The 17,913-nt window shown below is 38.0% G+C and overlaps 1 protein-coding gene across 1 annotated transcript in view; it reads left to right on the top strand.

The window, feature by feature from the left end:
* lamc3 (laminin, gamma 3) overlaps positions 1–17,913 on the top strand; it is a 154,606-nt gene that overhangs the window by 31,927 nt on the left and 104,766 nt on the right. The window contains exons 3-4 of the mRNA XM_005917219.2: positions 10,443–10,573; positions 14,788–14,954. Coding sequence (XP_005917281.1) covers positions 10,443–10,573; positions 14,788–14,954 — 298 coding nt within the window. The remainder of the gene's footprint in view (positions 1–10,442; positions 10,574–14,787; positions 14,955–17,913) is intronic.

The raw sequence follows: 17,913 nt of genomic DNA, 5'->3' as shown, positions 1-17,913 counted from the left end.
CATACATATTAGGGGTGCAACGATACTCGTATCGATATTGAACCGTTCGATACAGTGCTTTCGGTTCGGTATGCATATGTATCGAAAAATACAAAATTTTATCAACTTTCCTTCTGACGATGCTGTCTGTGTTGAGCGCTCAGTGAATCTGCGTTCGACTACTCCGCCTAGGCTGCACTGTCGAGCGCAGATCCACTGAGCGCTCAACACAGACAGCATCGTCAGAAGGAAGAGCGCAGGGCAAGCTAGCGAGACAGAAGTTAAGCTCTCCTTGCAACATGGCAAATTGAACCTCCCCCACCCTCATTCAGATCTGGCGTTTGGAATTATTTTGGTTTTCATGTGACGTATGACCCTGAAGGTAAGCGCGTCATGGACTAAAGTAAAACAGTATGTTGGATGTGCCACGCAATGCTCAATTACATGGGTGGGAACTAGTGTGTTAGCGCAGTTAGCTCGTTAACGGAGATTTGCCGTGTTGTGGCGTTAACGTCATTTCAACGAGATTAACGCTGACAGCACTAGTGGGAACACAACGAATATGACTGCACATTTACTCCGACATCATCCTAGTGCAAAGACAAGTGGAAGCAGACAAAAACAACAAGCACGCATGCTACAAACTTTACCCGAGTCATTTAGACAGCCGTTAGCACAGGATTCTCCTTATGGGGACCTGATATGTTTAATATGCTGCTGAGAATATAGCCCAGAAGAAGCGTATAGTATAGCTTTTATTTTGGAAAGAGACATTTCTCTGTAATAAACTCTCTTTTCCAAAGATGAGTGATTCCTCAATCAGCAAGGCTCACAAGCTGCTCGAGCGGTATATATATATGTATGTATATGTATATATAAAATATTTTTTTAACCATACCAGTCACTGTTTAGAAAAAGTGCTTAATTACCTTTTCAAGCAACGTGGATTACTGGCATTTCTCATTAGCCTCTTGAACCTTAAGATGATTTTATTTAAACTGTAAAGCCATGTAGCAACATGAGATCTTTTCTTTGGGGGGGGTAGGTATTCGGTATACAGGTGTTACTTACATTAAAACCTGACTATTAATGGTTTTGCTGGCTGTATTTCAGTATGCTTTGGAGGACATCGACCCACTGATTATAGAGCAGCGCAGGATCAATATAAGCTAAGAATACATAGATTGGGTGGCAAATCTCTCAACAGACCTGCCAAACACCCGCTCTCCTTCATTCCACCTCCCCCCATTCACTCTCCGCCATGTTTTAAACAACAAGATGAGAAGACCCATAATTGACTGTGATCTGTTCTCCCATTAGAATAAAAGACGGATCAATTGCACCATTTCTTTCATTCAAGCTCTCATTCCTTCTCTATTTTAAGGGTGATGGGACAGATGGGTGTAGTGAGCAGAGACAAAAACACATCAGCCATCCTCTTTGATGCTAAATCAAAGCTGGTGGAATGCAAAGGAGTGCTTTTTTTCCAACACAGTGAATCAGCAAAACAAAGATGGTGGGGCACAGGTTCCTTTATTGCTGCCATGCTACTTCCTGCTTGAGCTACTAATACTATTATAACAGGAAGAAAACAAGCAATTAAAACCGTTGGTGGTTAGAGTTACAAACCCATAATATGCCTTAATTGAGTATAGGATTAAGAGCCGTAAAAAGGAAGGAGACAGCAACAAGGAAGGGAAGCGCGTATATGCACGTAGGTATGTTATTTGAAATGTCCACTGTAAAGAATCCCTTAAAGTTTGTCATCATTTAACACAAATATTGAATAGCTGTCTTTCAGAATCAAGACTACTATCAGGAAATGCATAGTTTCTTTTTACGATTTGTCTTGCCTGGTAGCATTTGAGTTTTGTTTTGGGACTCATTATTCATTTGTATACAAACTAAACAGAAATAAATTAAAGTCTAGTAGTAGATTTTCCTTTTTAAAATGGTCTTCTCACGTCTTGCTCTCCTTTAGCGATTCCAGGTGTGTACCCTGCCGCTTGCTCTATAACACTTTTTTAACATATGTTAACATTTCCCAGACACGGAGTGTGTCCAGATTTTAAACAAATACTTGTAATACTGATGATTAATGATCCACCAGCTTTAGCTGTTTGATCAATATTAGCAAATATTAGCCAGAAGACTAAACTCACAGCTACTCGCAGGGCTTGTATTGTTAGAAATCCTGTTTTTATGTACCCGGTATAAACAGCACATCTGTTGTTGTCTATGAATCTGGCAGCCTTGCAAAATAATATCTCAAGAAATCATACACTCTAAAGAAGTCCTTCATCTCCTAAAGCCTCTTCATTAAACCACACTTTGTGTGACTATGATTAAAATGCCATATGTGGATACAAATGAAAAACATTCACATTTTAGCACCTGTGTGAATGCTTACAAGCTGCTTTTTTACTGATGCACAGAGGTAAAAGACAAGGTGCCATTTTTACATTGAAAATGTTAACTACTAGAAGGGGAAAAAATCCAAAGCATCCCACAAATGTCACAGACGTGTCATTAACTACAGCTACTTTAGAAAATGCTGATCTTTATTTTGATTGCTTCTCTCCTATTGATCACTCTGAGCTAAAATCAATAAATACTTAATCCAAACCATCAACATATCTATTAGACATGTCTATTAAGGCTTACCATTGAACTAGCAAATAAAATCTGCCAATTGAAAAATGATTATTAATAGACTATGTACCACAAGTTTTTAAGGTGGCAGTAATAAAATCATTAATTGAAAAACCTTTAACTGACCAGGCATTTTAGCCTGTTATGTACAGATTTCCAGCCTTTGTTTTACTTCTAAAGTTCTTCAAGATCAACTATGTGAGAGGGAAGGATTTACTTGAAGTATTTCAGACAGGCTTTAGATTGTATTATAGCACAAAAACAGGACCAGTAAAGGCCAAAGATCTTGTCATGGACTCTCTGTGCTTGTCCTGCTTGATTGCAGTGCTGCATTTAGAATACAGCATTGGGATTAAGGAAGTTGCACCGACTTGGTTAGAATTGTTCGCATCTGAAAGATTCCAACTTGTTTAAGAAAGCGTAGAGTCTCCCTAGACACAAAAGTCATCTGTAGAGTTGCACAGGGTTAAGACTTAGAATTATACATTCTTCATTTAAGGGAATTTGTAGTAAATTTGTAGTAGAAAAAAACTACACATTTTAATTGCTATGCAGTTGTTAGAGATAGGTGATTAAAAAAATCAAGTGGCTAAACTACAGGTATAACTTAAAAACAGTAAGGAAAGGGTGGCCTGGTTTTTACTACTACTTAGTTCAGACATAATTGAAGTTTCCATGGTAAACACTATGATTACATGTGCATCTGTAAACATGATAGCTCAAAAAGTTTAGAATGAATTCTGATAAAACATTGCAGGGGCGTAGAGTGGGCACATGTTAGTAATCCATTAAAATTAGCCTCAAATGCACAAAGGTCTTTAAGGTCAACTTAATGATTTATTGGTTGAAAATCGACATAAAGCCTTATAATTTAGAAACTAGGATTCTTACAAGTGTGGTGTGTATTGTCAACATATGGAAAGTACCATATAAAGGTTTAAAAACCTCACACATTTCACCTCTGACCTCTCCTTCAAGGTCAATGAATTGATCCGAAGGCAAACGTAATGTTAATACTATATTGAACTATTAAAAAAGTGTTTCTTACTGCCATTGTATGTATTGACAACATATAGGCATATAGAGGATGATAGATGGGGATTCAGAAATAGCCCTTTATATTTTTATGACTTAAATATCGATTATAACCACTTAAATTCATTATAATTTGAATGGGGAAACTATGTTCCTGAATTACTGTTATCACAACTGTTTCTTTTGGAAAACCAAATAAACTTTACGTAATTTCTTCATTTGGTAATTATTGCTAAACATTTAAACTAACTTACTAAATACTTAAATACATGCTATACACATATATATCCACATAAGTAAAAAAAATAAAAAAGTGTATTAAAATGGGTTTCAATGGGGCAAATAATAAAAGCTTGCACTTTGAATTTGTCTATGTGCTACAAACTTCTGAAAGCATGTCTAAAAAGAAAGTCCTGGGTTCAAATCCGATTGCATGGGTTCTCTTTGGGTACTCTGGCTTTTACAGTCCAAAAACACGCATGGAGTTGGGTTACGCTAAAGTGAGAGTGAATGGTTGTCTGTATGTCTGGGACAGAGTGGCGACTTGTCTTCTCACCCTGTGGCAGCTGAGATAGGCTATAGTCTCTCTGAAACCGTGATAGGTGCTGTACAGAAAAATGCAGCACAGACTTTATTCAATCAAAAATATAGTAGGTGACAGAATCTTATGGAGCATGCAATACATCTAAAATAAGCATTTCAGTAAGCTCGCCACTTGGCTTCACCTTGCTTTATTTTCTACCCCCTGCCCCCAGAAATGTAGAAGAAAAAAAATTAAACCACGAATGTAATCAGTGATTAGCCTCTGTGAAACCATATCTATAAAACAAGCCTCAGTACCTTTTGTTAATGCCATTGCTCAGACAGAATGTGTTTGTCATAACATTGATGTAATCAGAGTAAATGCCTCGAGCAAATACTGCCCGGTTATTTTCGGAATTGTTTGTAGCAACATTGCATTTCTATAAACATGTGCAGTGATCCAGCTAATGGAGTAAAAGCATACCCTGGAGGTGCAAAATAGGCCATAGTCTACCATATAATGTCCATCTTATTGACACTGTTTTTACCACCGGACCATGAAGACATCTCAACCGAGGACAGTTTTCAAGAAAAGGGATACATTGTAAATATAATGTATCTTTTTTTCTTGGAAATTGTCCTCGGAAACCCCCCCCCCCTCAGGAAACTTTTGCCTGGAAGGTTCATAAAGGCTGGGCACTTGTGTCAGGGGTTGAAAACAAACTCTTTACAAAGAGACTGTCAACAGAGCATTAAATGATTCCTCTTCTTCTATGCGCCATGTCAGTGTGCCATTTCCTCTGCATATTGGCTGTACAGAGCTATGCATTTTTCATGAGGCTTAAAACAGAAATTGCATCCTGTCTGTTTTATTAGCATCTTAATCCTTTTTCACTATTGCTACTTGTGCCTCGGTTTTTGAGGCGTGTGCGGTCTTGATATAGAGACTTCACATGCCTCATCTGCTCGTTTTAGAAAGTGTCTCTTGCAATTTTGAGCGGTCAAAGCAAAATGAAATAAAAACTAAGACGGCGTTTAAACGCGCAGGTGTTTTTGTCTTACTTGTGTACATGCCACATATAAACACACAGCATTCTTTGCAACACCATTGATCTAATGGACTGTGTTTTCACTGCTAGTTTAGATTTTTATTTGAAATAAATAACACTCACCTCCTAAAGTAACGGCTTACTTCAAAGAGAGCCTTGTTGTCAAGTTTGTAAAGCTCTATTTTTTTTCAATAATCATGCAGAAGATGAAAGCTGCTGTATGAATTCAAATTTAATTTGTTCAGTCATCCATTAAAACGGTTTGTCTGTCTCCCCTGCCACCAGTCCATCCCCTCTCCTTCAGTGTCTCGCTGTCTCTCTGCCTCTCTCTCTCTTACACTCTAGAAAGCTGTGTGGCAAATTGGAGCTCCGGCACTGAATGCCAATGAGTAAGGGGAAAAGGGGAAAAAATACATATTGAGGGCACAGTGAACTTAAGCAATTAAATTAAAAAGTTATTAACTTTGGAATGAGGGACACTGCTCCCTTTCCTGTCACTGCCTGCAGCCAGAGGCTTCAGAGTTCAAGGAAACAGGGAAAGAAGACGGGAGAAGGGAGAGAGGAAGACAAGTGGAGGAAAAAAGGAGGAAGAAAAGACCAGAGAGATTTTAGAGGTGAGGGTGGAGGTTGTAAGCCCCTGAGCAAAGATGCATTTTAAAGCTGTGTGTGGTATGTTAATAATAATAAAAAACAACTTTGCTATGTGTGGTCAGATACATGTCTGTGAACCTGCCCATTTGATCATTACACGCTTATTGTCTTAGACAAAGGACTGGCTCTTTGCCACCCTCACACGCCAGAGCCTAAGTCAGCATCATTGTAGCATTGTGGACTAAAATTCCAAGGGAGTGAGAATCAAAGTTAATTAAGCTTTTGCTGTGCTTTGCACAAATAATAAGTTTTGGGCTGACTACTAATTAACCCTGAGAAACCGCTTCCTTTCAGTAGACTAAGTGATATTTGGAACTATATCTGCTTTTTTTTTTCTTACACAATTAACACTGTTCTACCGAGCATTACTAATTACTCTTCCGTATAATAATGGTCGTGTACTCTATGATAAATGGAAGAGTATTTGCTTTTAATGTGTGTTAGAATTTTAAAATGCTAAGAATTAATTTAAGCATTTGATCATTTATGAGTGTGTTGAGTTGGAGGCTGGGATTTAAAATCACTGAAATACCAGCCTGGCCCCTCTGTAGTAAAGGCATGTGTTTCAGTATAAATGACTGCTAAGTAGTGTTAATCATTTACTTATTAATTTTACAAAGCGGCTGGTCCAGTAGCCCCTAAAGTTTTGATCACATAAAAATGTTTCTCCACAGTAGACTGTATATAAAATACGGCAGTACTTCCTGTGCTGTCACCATTCAGTTTTGATACCTGTCATTGTGAAGCCTTAACTTTGCCTTTATGGATGCTGTTTTTTTTGTCTTTCTTTTTTCTCTTTTTGGAGTCATATTTATCTAAGTTATCAGATAATGCTAGCAAGATTGAGAAACAGAGTGCATCTATAGACTATGTAAACTAGGAGCATCACAAAGATGCTGACTAATCCTAATCACAGCTAAATAACAAACAAATAGCTGAAGCACAAGCTTCTTGGATGGCCTTTTAGTACAGTTGACCCCATAGAAAGCTGTATTATTTGACAGATAATTGCATTAAAATGCAACAACAGGCACCAGCACCACTAACATTTCACTTGCATATCTCAAATTAGCTTAGGTGACGCCAAGCACAGAACTAGTAGCTAATTCTCAGCTGAACCCAGTTCTGCTCCAGCAATGGGGAAAATAAAAGATTTTGACAAAAGCTTTTTTTCTTTTTTCTTTTAATGTGTGCATTTTTATTGTAAATGTTTTTCAGCCTAGAGGTTGCCACTTGACAAAAACAGACCTAAAGCATTAAAACAACAAACTATATATCCTATTTGTGGATAAATTAGCAGCAGATGACCAGTTTCCCTTTCTGCTGTGGGGTTTTGCATTGCTATCCCCGCAGCCTTAAACAAACAATAGCATGCTTGAAAACTCTCAGCATCAGTTTTCATTAAGGAAGCCTTCAACTATTTTGAGTGTAAGCCAAGAAAAAGAAATCTTTTCCTTGTGACAGAAAATGTGCAAGATGCTATAAATAGTGTTTCGTACAACAGACTCAAAGACTTTCAGACGACTGCTTGTTTTCATTTATGTATATGGCCTTTTTTTACATTTTTTTCGTCAGCTGTGCATCAGGGAGGGTTTTTTTTTCATTACAAGGACATTATGAAGGCATCACACCCATGAGATAAGCCAACTCTAGACAAGCGTAGCATGGATGACAAAGTAGAAAAAGATGAAGATTCAAAGACATTTTGTAAGCATATTGCAGAGGATGTGTGATATTCTGTCATATCTGATCCCCTGTGCTCCCAGCTCCTCTCAGAAGCCACGGATGAAAATATAGTCATATTCAGGTAGCGTACTGCAAAGTGAGGAATGAGCATCGGTGTTCTCAATGCATCAGGGTCATAAAGCATCATCCCAAAGCACATTAGTCTGTAGAGCCGAGTCAAGCAGGGGCAAAAATCGATAAAGCAAGTCTCAGAACAATAGCATGCACGCAGTTCTGCCACATTTTAGTTACTCTAACTACCAAATATCCTCAATAGGTTGCAAAAGCACAGAACCCTATGGAAAATCTGAAGTGTACTAGAACGATAATACTGGCGGAAAGGAACATATGAAGACAAGATATAGAAACATGAAGAGACGTTTCAGGCAAGAGGCGAATGAGTTTGTCCTCGCCTGGTGACAGATGCAATTCTGAGTTGTCAGTTACAACCCTCAGTTGATTGCTCTAATTAGAAGAAAAGAAAAAAAAATCTTAAAAAAGGAAGTGTTAATTACAGGTTTTTACATTCTTTACCACAAGTTGCACTTTGCTGACCCCAGTTGAAATAGTCCTCTTTATAGCATTTACTGACACAGCTGACCCACGTTTGGTAGTCATACTGAGACCATTTATTGCAAAATCAATCATGAGCATGTGCAATGCATTCACACCAGATGCTTCAAAATGGGGACTGTGACCACTTGATGCCACAGCAGTATGTCTCTTGGATCTGGAGGCACTAACCACGCAGGTGGTCTAAATCCCAAGATTGTCTCCTTTGAAATAGGAGGATGCTGGACCTGCTGACAGCACAAGAAAGCCCCCCAGAAGCAGCTCCTCTAAAGATAATTTAGTTCTAAACTTTTACTGCAGTGCTGCTCAGGCTATTTTAAACTAAGAAACATCACAGAAGGGACCTGTGAAGAGAGCCTTAGAGGGTTCAGGCATGTCACCTTTTTTTTCCATTTCTTGCTATCTCCCAATTAACCATTTTCTTCTGCTGAACCATGACTAATACCTTACTCTGGTTTTTTACATGCTAACTATGAAGAGGCATAGGAATAGAAATTTTCTCAATGTGCACTGATACTAGATTGATTCCAATCAAGTGTTTTTGGAGCCATTTTTTTATACTCTTCAGTCCGCAGATCTTTTAATACAGAGGATGCAAAACTCATTTTAAAACCAGTGTAGTCAGGGCTGGCCAGATCATCAAAATTATTAGAGAACAATCTACTGAAAATGTTTACATATATTGAGCCATACATTTATGAAACAGTTGAGGAAAAAGCTACAGAAAGGTAAAATAAAATTACAATATTAATATTTCATTCTTTTCCGTATTCAATCAGTCAACAGCATGGCTACTTTTCTGATCAACCAATGTGTATATGTGCCATTTGGTACACCATGGGAAACCTCAAGCCACACCCATGTTCTGTGCATAATCGGTACACGTGTAAAGACTATAGTATACATGGTTATGATGCTATCATGTTGCCAGAAGAAGCCAAAAATGGTCAAAAGAGCTTAGTAGTAAGTCTTGCTATTTACTAGGTCTCTCCAAAACCATGATTCCACACAGACTCAAAGAATAAAAAGAACTGTTGTTGGCAGCATATGCAAATTAACACTAAAAAGCAACCTACAGTTAGCAACACACCTTTAGCTGTTGTTGGTGCACATGTCAATCATATGTTAAACCTGCTCCAGCACTACAGAAAATTTGAATGATACATCCACAGTAAGGCATACATGTCTGTAAAGATTTTCTGTAATTCAGTCATGTAAGTATAACGTTCACTTCAGAATTTGATAACAAGGCATTTGTAAATGACACAGTTTTATGTTTAATCGTCTAAAATTGGCAGAGTAATGTACTATGTGGTAAGGGGTGCATGGATGGTAAAATGCATGGTACATAAGATTAAAAAATTAATGAATGAACTCTTCACACATGTTTTTAGTCTGAGGCTCATCCGCTCCAATCTCCTTGTCTCCCATTGCCAGACTTCAAAGACATCTCTGGGGAGAAGCTTCAAAACATTAAGCATGACAGGCTTCCTCAGGACTCCCACAGAGTCCCAAACTAGCCAAGAAACAAAAAGAAAGTTTCTCTCCAGCTATTTGTTTTAAAGTTGTTCTGTTAAAAAAAAAAGAAAAGAAAACTTCATTTGCTCTCTCTTTACCTGGCCTCGCTTTTATCTTGCACCCACTATTGTACTTCCCGTTAGCTTTTCCACTGTTTGTGTTATCCCTCTTTACCTTCTTTTCCCACTCTTGCTTCATCCTGTCTGTACCTTTGCAGTAGTCTCAAACAGAAGAGCTTAAATCATATCAGTGGTGGGAGCTTTGCCAAGTGCCATCCATTATACTGAAGCAGTGCTGCAATGTTGTCTCTTTTCTCATGTTTTTTTTTCATATTTCAGCTTTAGTCTCCATTAATCCCCTTTTTATTCAGCCCTCTTTGTGACATTAACTCAATTTCTTACACCATACTCATTATCTCCCCATCATATCTGCTCTCCCTCTGCTGTTACACTGTAGTTTTCTTGACCATATCTTCTTTCCAACTTCCTCTCTTTTCTTTGCTGTCAACATTTGCTGTTTTATATATCTCACTCTTTTACCCCTTTCAACTGAAGCCCAGTGTCTTTTTTTTCTCTTGCCAACCTTCTTGTCTGCTTTCTTGTGTCACCAAGAGTGGCAGCAGCCAGCAGACTTCCCGACAATGGTTCTCTTACATTGATTTTTTTTTCTTTTCCTTTTGGCTAACCCTGTATATCTTTTCTTCTTCCCATATCATTTCCTCTTTTTTTTCTTTTCCAGGAATGGGTGACAGCCACTGACCTGCTCATCTCTTTGGACAGGCTTAACACCTTTGGAGATGAGTTTTTCAAGGACGCTAAAGTGCTGCGCTCGTACTTCTATGCCATCTCTGATTTCTCTGTGGGTGGCAGGTAAGAGACACCAGAAAATGCGGTGCCAAAGCAATGTCACCATGCTTGATACTCTCTGAAATGATAAATATTGGGAACTAGTGTTGCTTAACCAATTTTGATTTTTCGACTTCACTAGCATCTCTTTTTAAGGGAGTTATATAGTACCAAATGGCCAAATGTGTTTTAAAGTAAACTAATTCCCTGGCTGAGGTGTTACGGGTAGGTGGCTGGGCATGCAAAGCACAGATTTTACCCAGTATATCATAAGTTGATCAGTTTTAAGGTTTTATGTATCAGGACATGATAAAATGCATTTGGTTCTTAGTAGGTCTTCAAATGAAGTAAATACGACCTCAGATGAACAAGTGCACCTAACTTATTATCCCGTGTCACTATTCATTTAACAAAATGCAGAAGCACTGTTTGAAAAACTAGGTCTATGCCATGATTCAGTAACCCTTTTCTATGGTCCACTCATCTTAATGATGTTGTTTCAGTTCACTGAGGTTTCTAGGTAGTCATTTATTCACAGCTCCCTGTAGCTGCTGCCAAAGCAGTTAATCAGGTTGAATCAATCAGGTTGAATCAAGGTGCAATCAGGTTGATTGCACCTTGATTTTTCTTTTTTCTTTTTCAGCCATTCTGTTGTAGATTTGCTGTTATGGTCAGTATTAATGTTTTGTTGTATGATCCAATTATTAGTTGTATGAGCCAAGCTAAAATTGTCAGATGTCACATTTAACTCTAGAACACTCGTGGTATACAAAGGAGTTCATGGTTGACTCAATGAATGCTAGGTGTCCAGGTCCTATGGCTACACAACAAAGCCAAATCATCACCCCTCCACCACCAGGAACACTGCAGCTCCACTTTTTGTACAAACTAGACGAGTCTTCCAGAGGTCCTGTGGTTTTCTCAGATGCAACTTTGCAAACCTAAGCCATGCTGTGTTGTTCCTTTTAGAGAGAAGAGGCTTTCTCCTAGCAACTCTTTCCAATCAAGCCATCAGTCTTTTTCTTGTCACGAACTTTAGCATTTAACATGCTAACTGAGGCTTGTAGTGTCTGAGATAAGCTTTTCACAGTCTGACCTTGAGGTGAATTTATTGGGGCATCTGCTACTGGGGAGACTGGCAACTGTCTTGAATGTTGTGGGCTTGTAGAAATCTTTCTCACTGAAAAATGGTGAACTTAAGATTGTTTGGAAATGGTCTTTTAACGCTTCCTAGATTGATGGGCAACAACAATTGCTTCTGTAAGATCACAACTCCTCCTTAGCGTTGTGTTAACACACACCTGAATGCTCTGGACCCACAAACTGCCGAAATTTCTGCTTTTGCTGATGATCAATTCATCATATGCCTTTGATTAGCAACAACTGGCTGCTACTTACCTTCTTAATTTCTATGAAAGCAGTAAGTGTCTGCTTAGCTTTTCATACACTGCTTCAGCATTCTTAAATGTTGTTAATTAAATAATTTTACAGTGTATTTATTCATCTGAGCTTGAATTTACCTAATCTAAAAGCTTACTAAGAACAAGATGATTTTTACTATGCCCTGATACATAAAACCTTAGAACTTTCTTTTTACTGTACCATGACTCTGTGTGGCCATGGCAAGATAACATGCTGAACCTATATTCTGTCCTGCTTTCTGCCTGTCAAGTTGCCATCAAATGAAAGTAAACCAAGATAATTCTCAATTCTCCTTCCACATCCTCGGGTTTATTACTCATAGTAATGAAAGGGGACATGGTACCAAAGACCAGGCTGCACCTTGGCAGTGCAGATAGAACCGAACGATTAAGCAGCTGAGATGAAGCCCTCACAAAGAACGCAAAGTTGATCTGACATCTGTCATAAACACTTAGGGTCTTTCAGCTGGATGACAAATTACCCACCAATGTCACAGCACGTGGGTAAGAGAGCCACATGGCCATTAGCCATATACTGGTGCTTTCTGCCTAAGTACATGTGTTTTTACACCACACGCTACAGGTCAAGTCAGCAAGCCAGATGCTATTAAAAAATCCTCCAGGTTTTCTACAATATATCAATAGTGCAAAAAGAGCTGTGGTGGCTTCAAGGTAAGAAAAACAAGCTTACGACCAGAAGGTCGCTAGTTAAAACCTTGGACCCTGGACGGGAAAGTGAGAAAACAGCACTTTCCTCTGTCTCATCTAAGAAAGGCCCTTAACCTCAGTTGCTCCAGCGGAGGTGCTCAGTGGTCAGCAGGGTATGCTTAAGTTATATAAGGAAGCTTCGGGGTCTAACTTTGTGAATGTGAAGACAGAATTTAGTGAATATATTTTGAGTATAGCGAAATAAAGTAATGTTGGAAACAACCCACTCATGAGACAGATGTCTAAATATCTATGAGAAAATTTAAAGTGCACACATTACATGCTGCCAGTATATTTCAAATCAACACTCTCATATTCACACCTCACTTCTAGCAGTCTAATATGTAGATCGGAAGCACCTCAGAGATAACGGAAAGGAATGGGTGTGAGCCTCAGGCAAGCATACATCTGGTTCTGGGACAGCTGGCTAAATTTGACACAGCTTACCACTCAGCGACAGTGCCTGTACCCCTGTCACAGCCACTTGACAAACCCAGTGACACTGCCAGGAAATAGTGCACACAGGAAGGCATATCTGTCATCATGCTTCAGAGGAAATAATCCACAGGCAGAGGGGAAGGAAATTAGCAGATAACAGTCTTATGAAAACTGAACTAAACAATCACGTTTAGCTCACAAATATTGACTTTTAATTTTGGAAGTTATTATAATTCTGAAGACACAAAATTTTATTTATAAATTAAAAAAAGAAAAGCATAGAGTTAATGCTTTTGCACATACTAACACAGTTACCAACAGTGCGTTACTGTAATCCGATTACTTTTTTCAAGTAACGAGTAAAGTAAGGGATTACTATTGCAAAAACGGTAATTAGATTACCGTTACTTTCCCGTAGGAACGCTGCGTTACTGCGTTACTAAAATGATTTTTTGCGAGAATGTCTCATGACAGTGACGTAAGCGAGTGCGACGTTCGTGACAACAGCTGTGTGCAGATCAACAATGGATAATATATCGAGAGAGTATGAGCGTGCAGCGTTTAAAGCGTGGAAGTACTGACCTTACTTTGAGTTTGATTCCATAAAAAGTGACAAAAACATTAGAAGAAAAACTTCTTTTTACAGCGAAAAAAAAACCCTAAACTTCCAAGCAAGCACCGAGTGCGCTACGACGTAATGGGAAATTCACAGAGAGTCTTCAACTGACCGCTGCGGCACACCTGCACCAGGGCAAATCTCCGCCCGCTATACAGGTGAAAATAGAGCAACAGGACTGCTAGTCTTTGACTTTATTTTTTTCTGCTGTGTTTTACTTGCATCTATTTGAAAGAGTGAGTGTAAACACAAAATATATATATATATATATATATAATATGATGATATATATATATATATATATATACTATATATATATATATAATATATTTTTTATTTTTTATGTGCTGGAATGTGCAGAAAATAGGTTTAAATGTTAAACAAATTTCTTCCAGTCAGAGAATGTTGCATATAATTAAATTTTTGCTTGATGCATAAAGTTAAAAGATTAAAACTAATAAAACAAGTTTTAAAAAGAGACTTTTCCATTTGATTACATTTTGTATGATGGATTATGCAGAAAAAGTAGAATCGGGCTGAAAGATCTATCGCTTTATCACCTATTCAGGTTGTAAATCGTGTTTTTAAAAAGTAACTAAGTAATTAATTACTCTTGAAAATAAGTAATCAGTAAGGTATCAAGATTACTTTTTTGGGGAAGTAACCAGTAATTAGTTACTGATTACTTTTTATAAGTAGCTTGACCAACACTGGTTACCAATATTAGAGATACTGCATTCACTTGTTGCTGTTTCTGATACACTGGGTGAGTGTGAGTGTATTATTAGTGGCATATTAACACAGTTGAAAAGTGTAGTTGCTGAAGGGGAATAAAAGCCCTGCCTCACCCCAGACCACGTTTTCATCGGTGAAGGATAATAGAAAGTGACAACTTCTTACGGGGGAACTACCTTCCCGCTTTCCTTCCGCCTTCAAATCCATTCACTGTGTGCATAACTGTGTCCAAATTTGTGTGAGTAAAAAGGGGAGGAAAAACAGAGACAAACGAAAGCTTGTACATGCAGACTTTACCTAACTATCGATGTTTCCCTCAGATGTAAGTGTAACGGCCATGCCAGCGAGTGCATTGAGCGAGAACATGGTAACCTGGTCTGCGCCTGCCAGCATCACACAGAGGGAGCCGACTGCCAGAGATGTCACCCCTTTTACCAGGATAGACCCTGGGCCAGGGCCACTGGGGACTCTGCCAATGAGTGTTTGAGTGAGTAGCTTGATCCCAGGGTGACACTATGAACCCACTGGGTGCAGCCATCTGGAAAATACACGGGCCAGTGTTAAATTCAAATGACATTCTCAGGCTGTCAGAGATCCCACTTAATCCATCAGTGTGCTACCTCACATCAATCCCCAGTATTTCTTAAATCTCGATATATTCACATGCACCTTTTGTCTTTTATTGTGCGAGTTAGTAAATACAACCATTCATCACTGTTGGGGAGGATAAAAAGCACGTAGTCTGACATGAAGTCCTCGTGGAAATCACTGAACTTTACTGATCTTCATTACGCTCTAGGCTGAATGATTTTTTTATTATGCTGAACTCAGCTTTACACATAATTTAACAATACGTCTGCCACTGGAGATGACCTTTTTTTTTCTTTTTTCTATTTTTGTGTGCAAAAGTTGCCAGTAAAGGAAATAATCTGATGTATTTAAAATTGCCTGATTGCAGAGCCAAACAGCTGAGAGATCCCTGGAAGATTTGTGTATATTTGATTTTTGGCTCATATGCACAAATGTTTGCAGGCATTCTCCCACCGTTGCTTTTGTATATGTGATTTAGCTGAGTGTTATCGGGTTTGGCTCGTCAGACCATGCATTCCAGCTGAATCCTGCTGACGATTAACCCTTCTTTTTTTCCCCTGAATTCTATTAAGCAGCAGACTTGCTCTAATTACTCTTGCACTTGCTTCCGAGCAGATGGCATCTTAAATAGACTTCTGCACCCAACTTAATCAATTCTGTGCATTAATATAGACACCTTATAAAAGCACCAGAGAATGCGAAAGTGCAAAAAACCAAATGCTCATTGTAATTGTTCATCTCTGTCTGGCAAAAGATTCATTATGACTGAGTTTGCCCCAGCCAACGCCGAAACAGTAATCACTGCTTTTAACTACTTGTGATTACAATCAGCAAATCAAAATCAACATACACTAAATACACAGAGTCATGTAAACAAAAAAAACAGGGTTTTTGGTGTTTAAACTAATTTCTGACAAAATATTATTTTATTAAACTTCATCATCAAAAGGCTGGACAGTCTACATAAACATATGTAGTGTTGTCGAATGGAAGAGGTTCAAACATAAGGTCTGTGGGCCAGAATCGGCCCAAAAAAGACTCCAACCTGGCCCACTGGACAGCTGGAAAATGTGAAGGAGGACATAAATTTTGGACTATTAACAGCATTTTCATAAACAACTTATTGTACTGACAAAGACCTCACCCACAGCCATTCATACTACATTAATAAAGTAATAGATAAACAATTAAATGACAAAACAAGTTCCTGTACTATAGAAACGTCTGTTTGTTTTACAGTGTGTACACAGTTAAATCAATAATGAGAATTTTCTTTGAATGAACAGAAACTTGCCACTTTATGATTACAGGGCAGTCTTGGCAATGAGATATCAGAATTTTCAGTAATTTTACACATGAATTTCTTACAGTTTAAGCCCAAAGAGTCATGCTGAGTCTTTCATTTACTATAGTGTTTCTTTATCATGTAGAAAAACTGAGACAGTCTATTGAAGTAACTCTTCTTTTTCTTATTTTGAGATATCTCATGGATTAAACTTGTCCGGCCCACTTAAGATCAAAGTGGGTTGTAAGCAGGCCCACGATGCAAAATCTTGTTAGAGTCTGTAAATGAAGGACTTACAGGGTAAGTTTCCTTTAAAATATATTACCCCATAAACTAAAAAACATGCCTTATTATACGAGCTATAAAATAATATAGGCTGCAGTACAAAGTTTAAGATTTAGTGTTTTATCTCCAGTTTTATGACTACATAAAAACGTCCTTTCCTCAATTATGATAATTTTACATAAAACACTGTAAGTTTTGATATGATTCACTGGCAGGCATTGGGTGTTATATATATTTTGTAATTTATTAGTCATGCAACCCATTATATTAGCAAGGGCAGTGTTTGGATTTGCAAACATTCATAGCGACATGTAGACTGGCGTGTGTTAACAATATGGATCATTTCAGAGAATTTAGATGTATTCTTGTTAAACACATTTTTCTGCATTTATTGTGGATGTATAATGTATCCATCCATCCATCCATCCATGGATTGAAATCTATCCCTGCTGACACTGGACAAGAAATAGGGCACACCCTGCGGGTCAGCATTCAGTCAAAGGCCTGACACATACTATAGAGGCAGGCAACCATTTACACCCCTATTCACACCTAAACGTTGTAAATCTAACTTGCATGTCTCGCGTGTGGACAGTGAGAGGAAACTGTAGCATGCAGAGGGAACCCATACAGGCAGAGAGAGTGCCACATCATTTTATTGATGATGATGGTGATTGATGTGGTCATTGTTTAAAGACTGCTATTCAAAAAAAAAAAATTTTTTTTAATGATTATTAGTTTTTTCTAGTGGTACTAGTAGTAAGCCAGTTTTCCAACTTTTTCTAAATCAGCAGGTAGTAAAGCTAAAATGATGACAACAGAAATTTGTTTCTCAATAGACTTTAATGTAAAAGGTTTTCATTATCTTAATATAAATTGATTAGCACACAGCAGCTGCTGCTACTAACAGAGCAAAAACATAGTAACACAAAGATATTAAAGTTATGTTTGTGGCCCATTTAAAAATTAGCTACCCAGATTATACAACGTCAGTTTAAGAAAAAATGAACAAAAAAACATCCAGAAAACTCTGGTGAGTCAAGCATCTCTTTTAATTGATATTTTTACACAGATAATCTTTTAGAACTGAGAATAAACTGCACCAGATGAGACCTTTAAAGATTTTTTAACTCTTGAAAGCTAACAATACGGCAATAATAAAGACAAAACATGAATTTTTTAAAACAAACACCAAGTGACACCCAGTTAATTAACTTCCTATTTTCTGCAGTCACGTCTTTTGCTGCATATAGTAAATCATATTCCAGAGATTTAAAACTTAAGC

Source organism: Haplochromis burtoni, unplaced genomic scaffold, assembly GCF_018398535.1.
Source record: "Haplochromis burtoni strain Fernald_Lab_line unplaced genomic scaffold, NCSU_Asbu1 Contig_23, whole genome shotgun sequence".
NCBI lineage: Eukaryota > Metazoa > Chordata > Actinopteri > Cichliformes > Cichlidae > Haplochromis > Haplochromis burtoni.
This window is presented reverse-complemented; position numbering and strand designations above follow the sequence as displayed.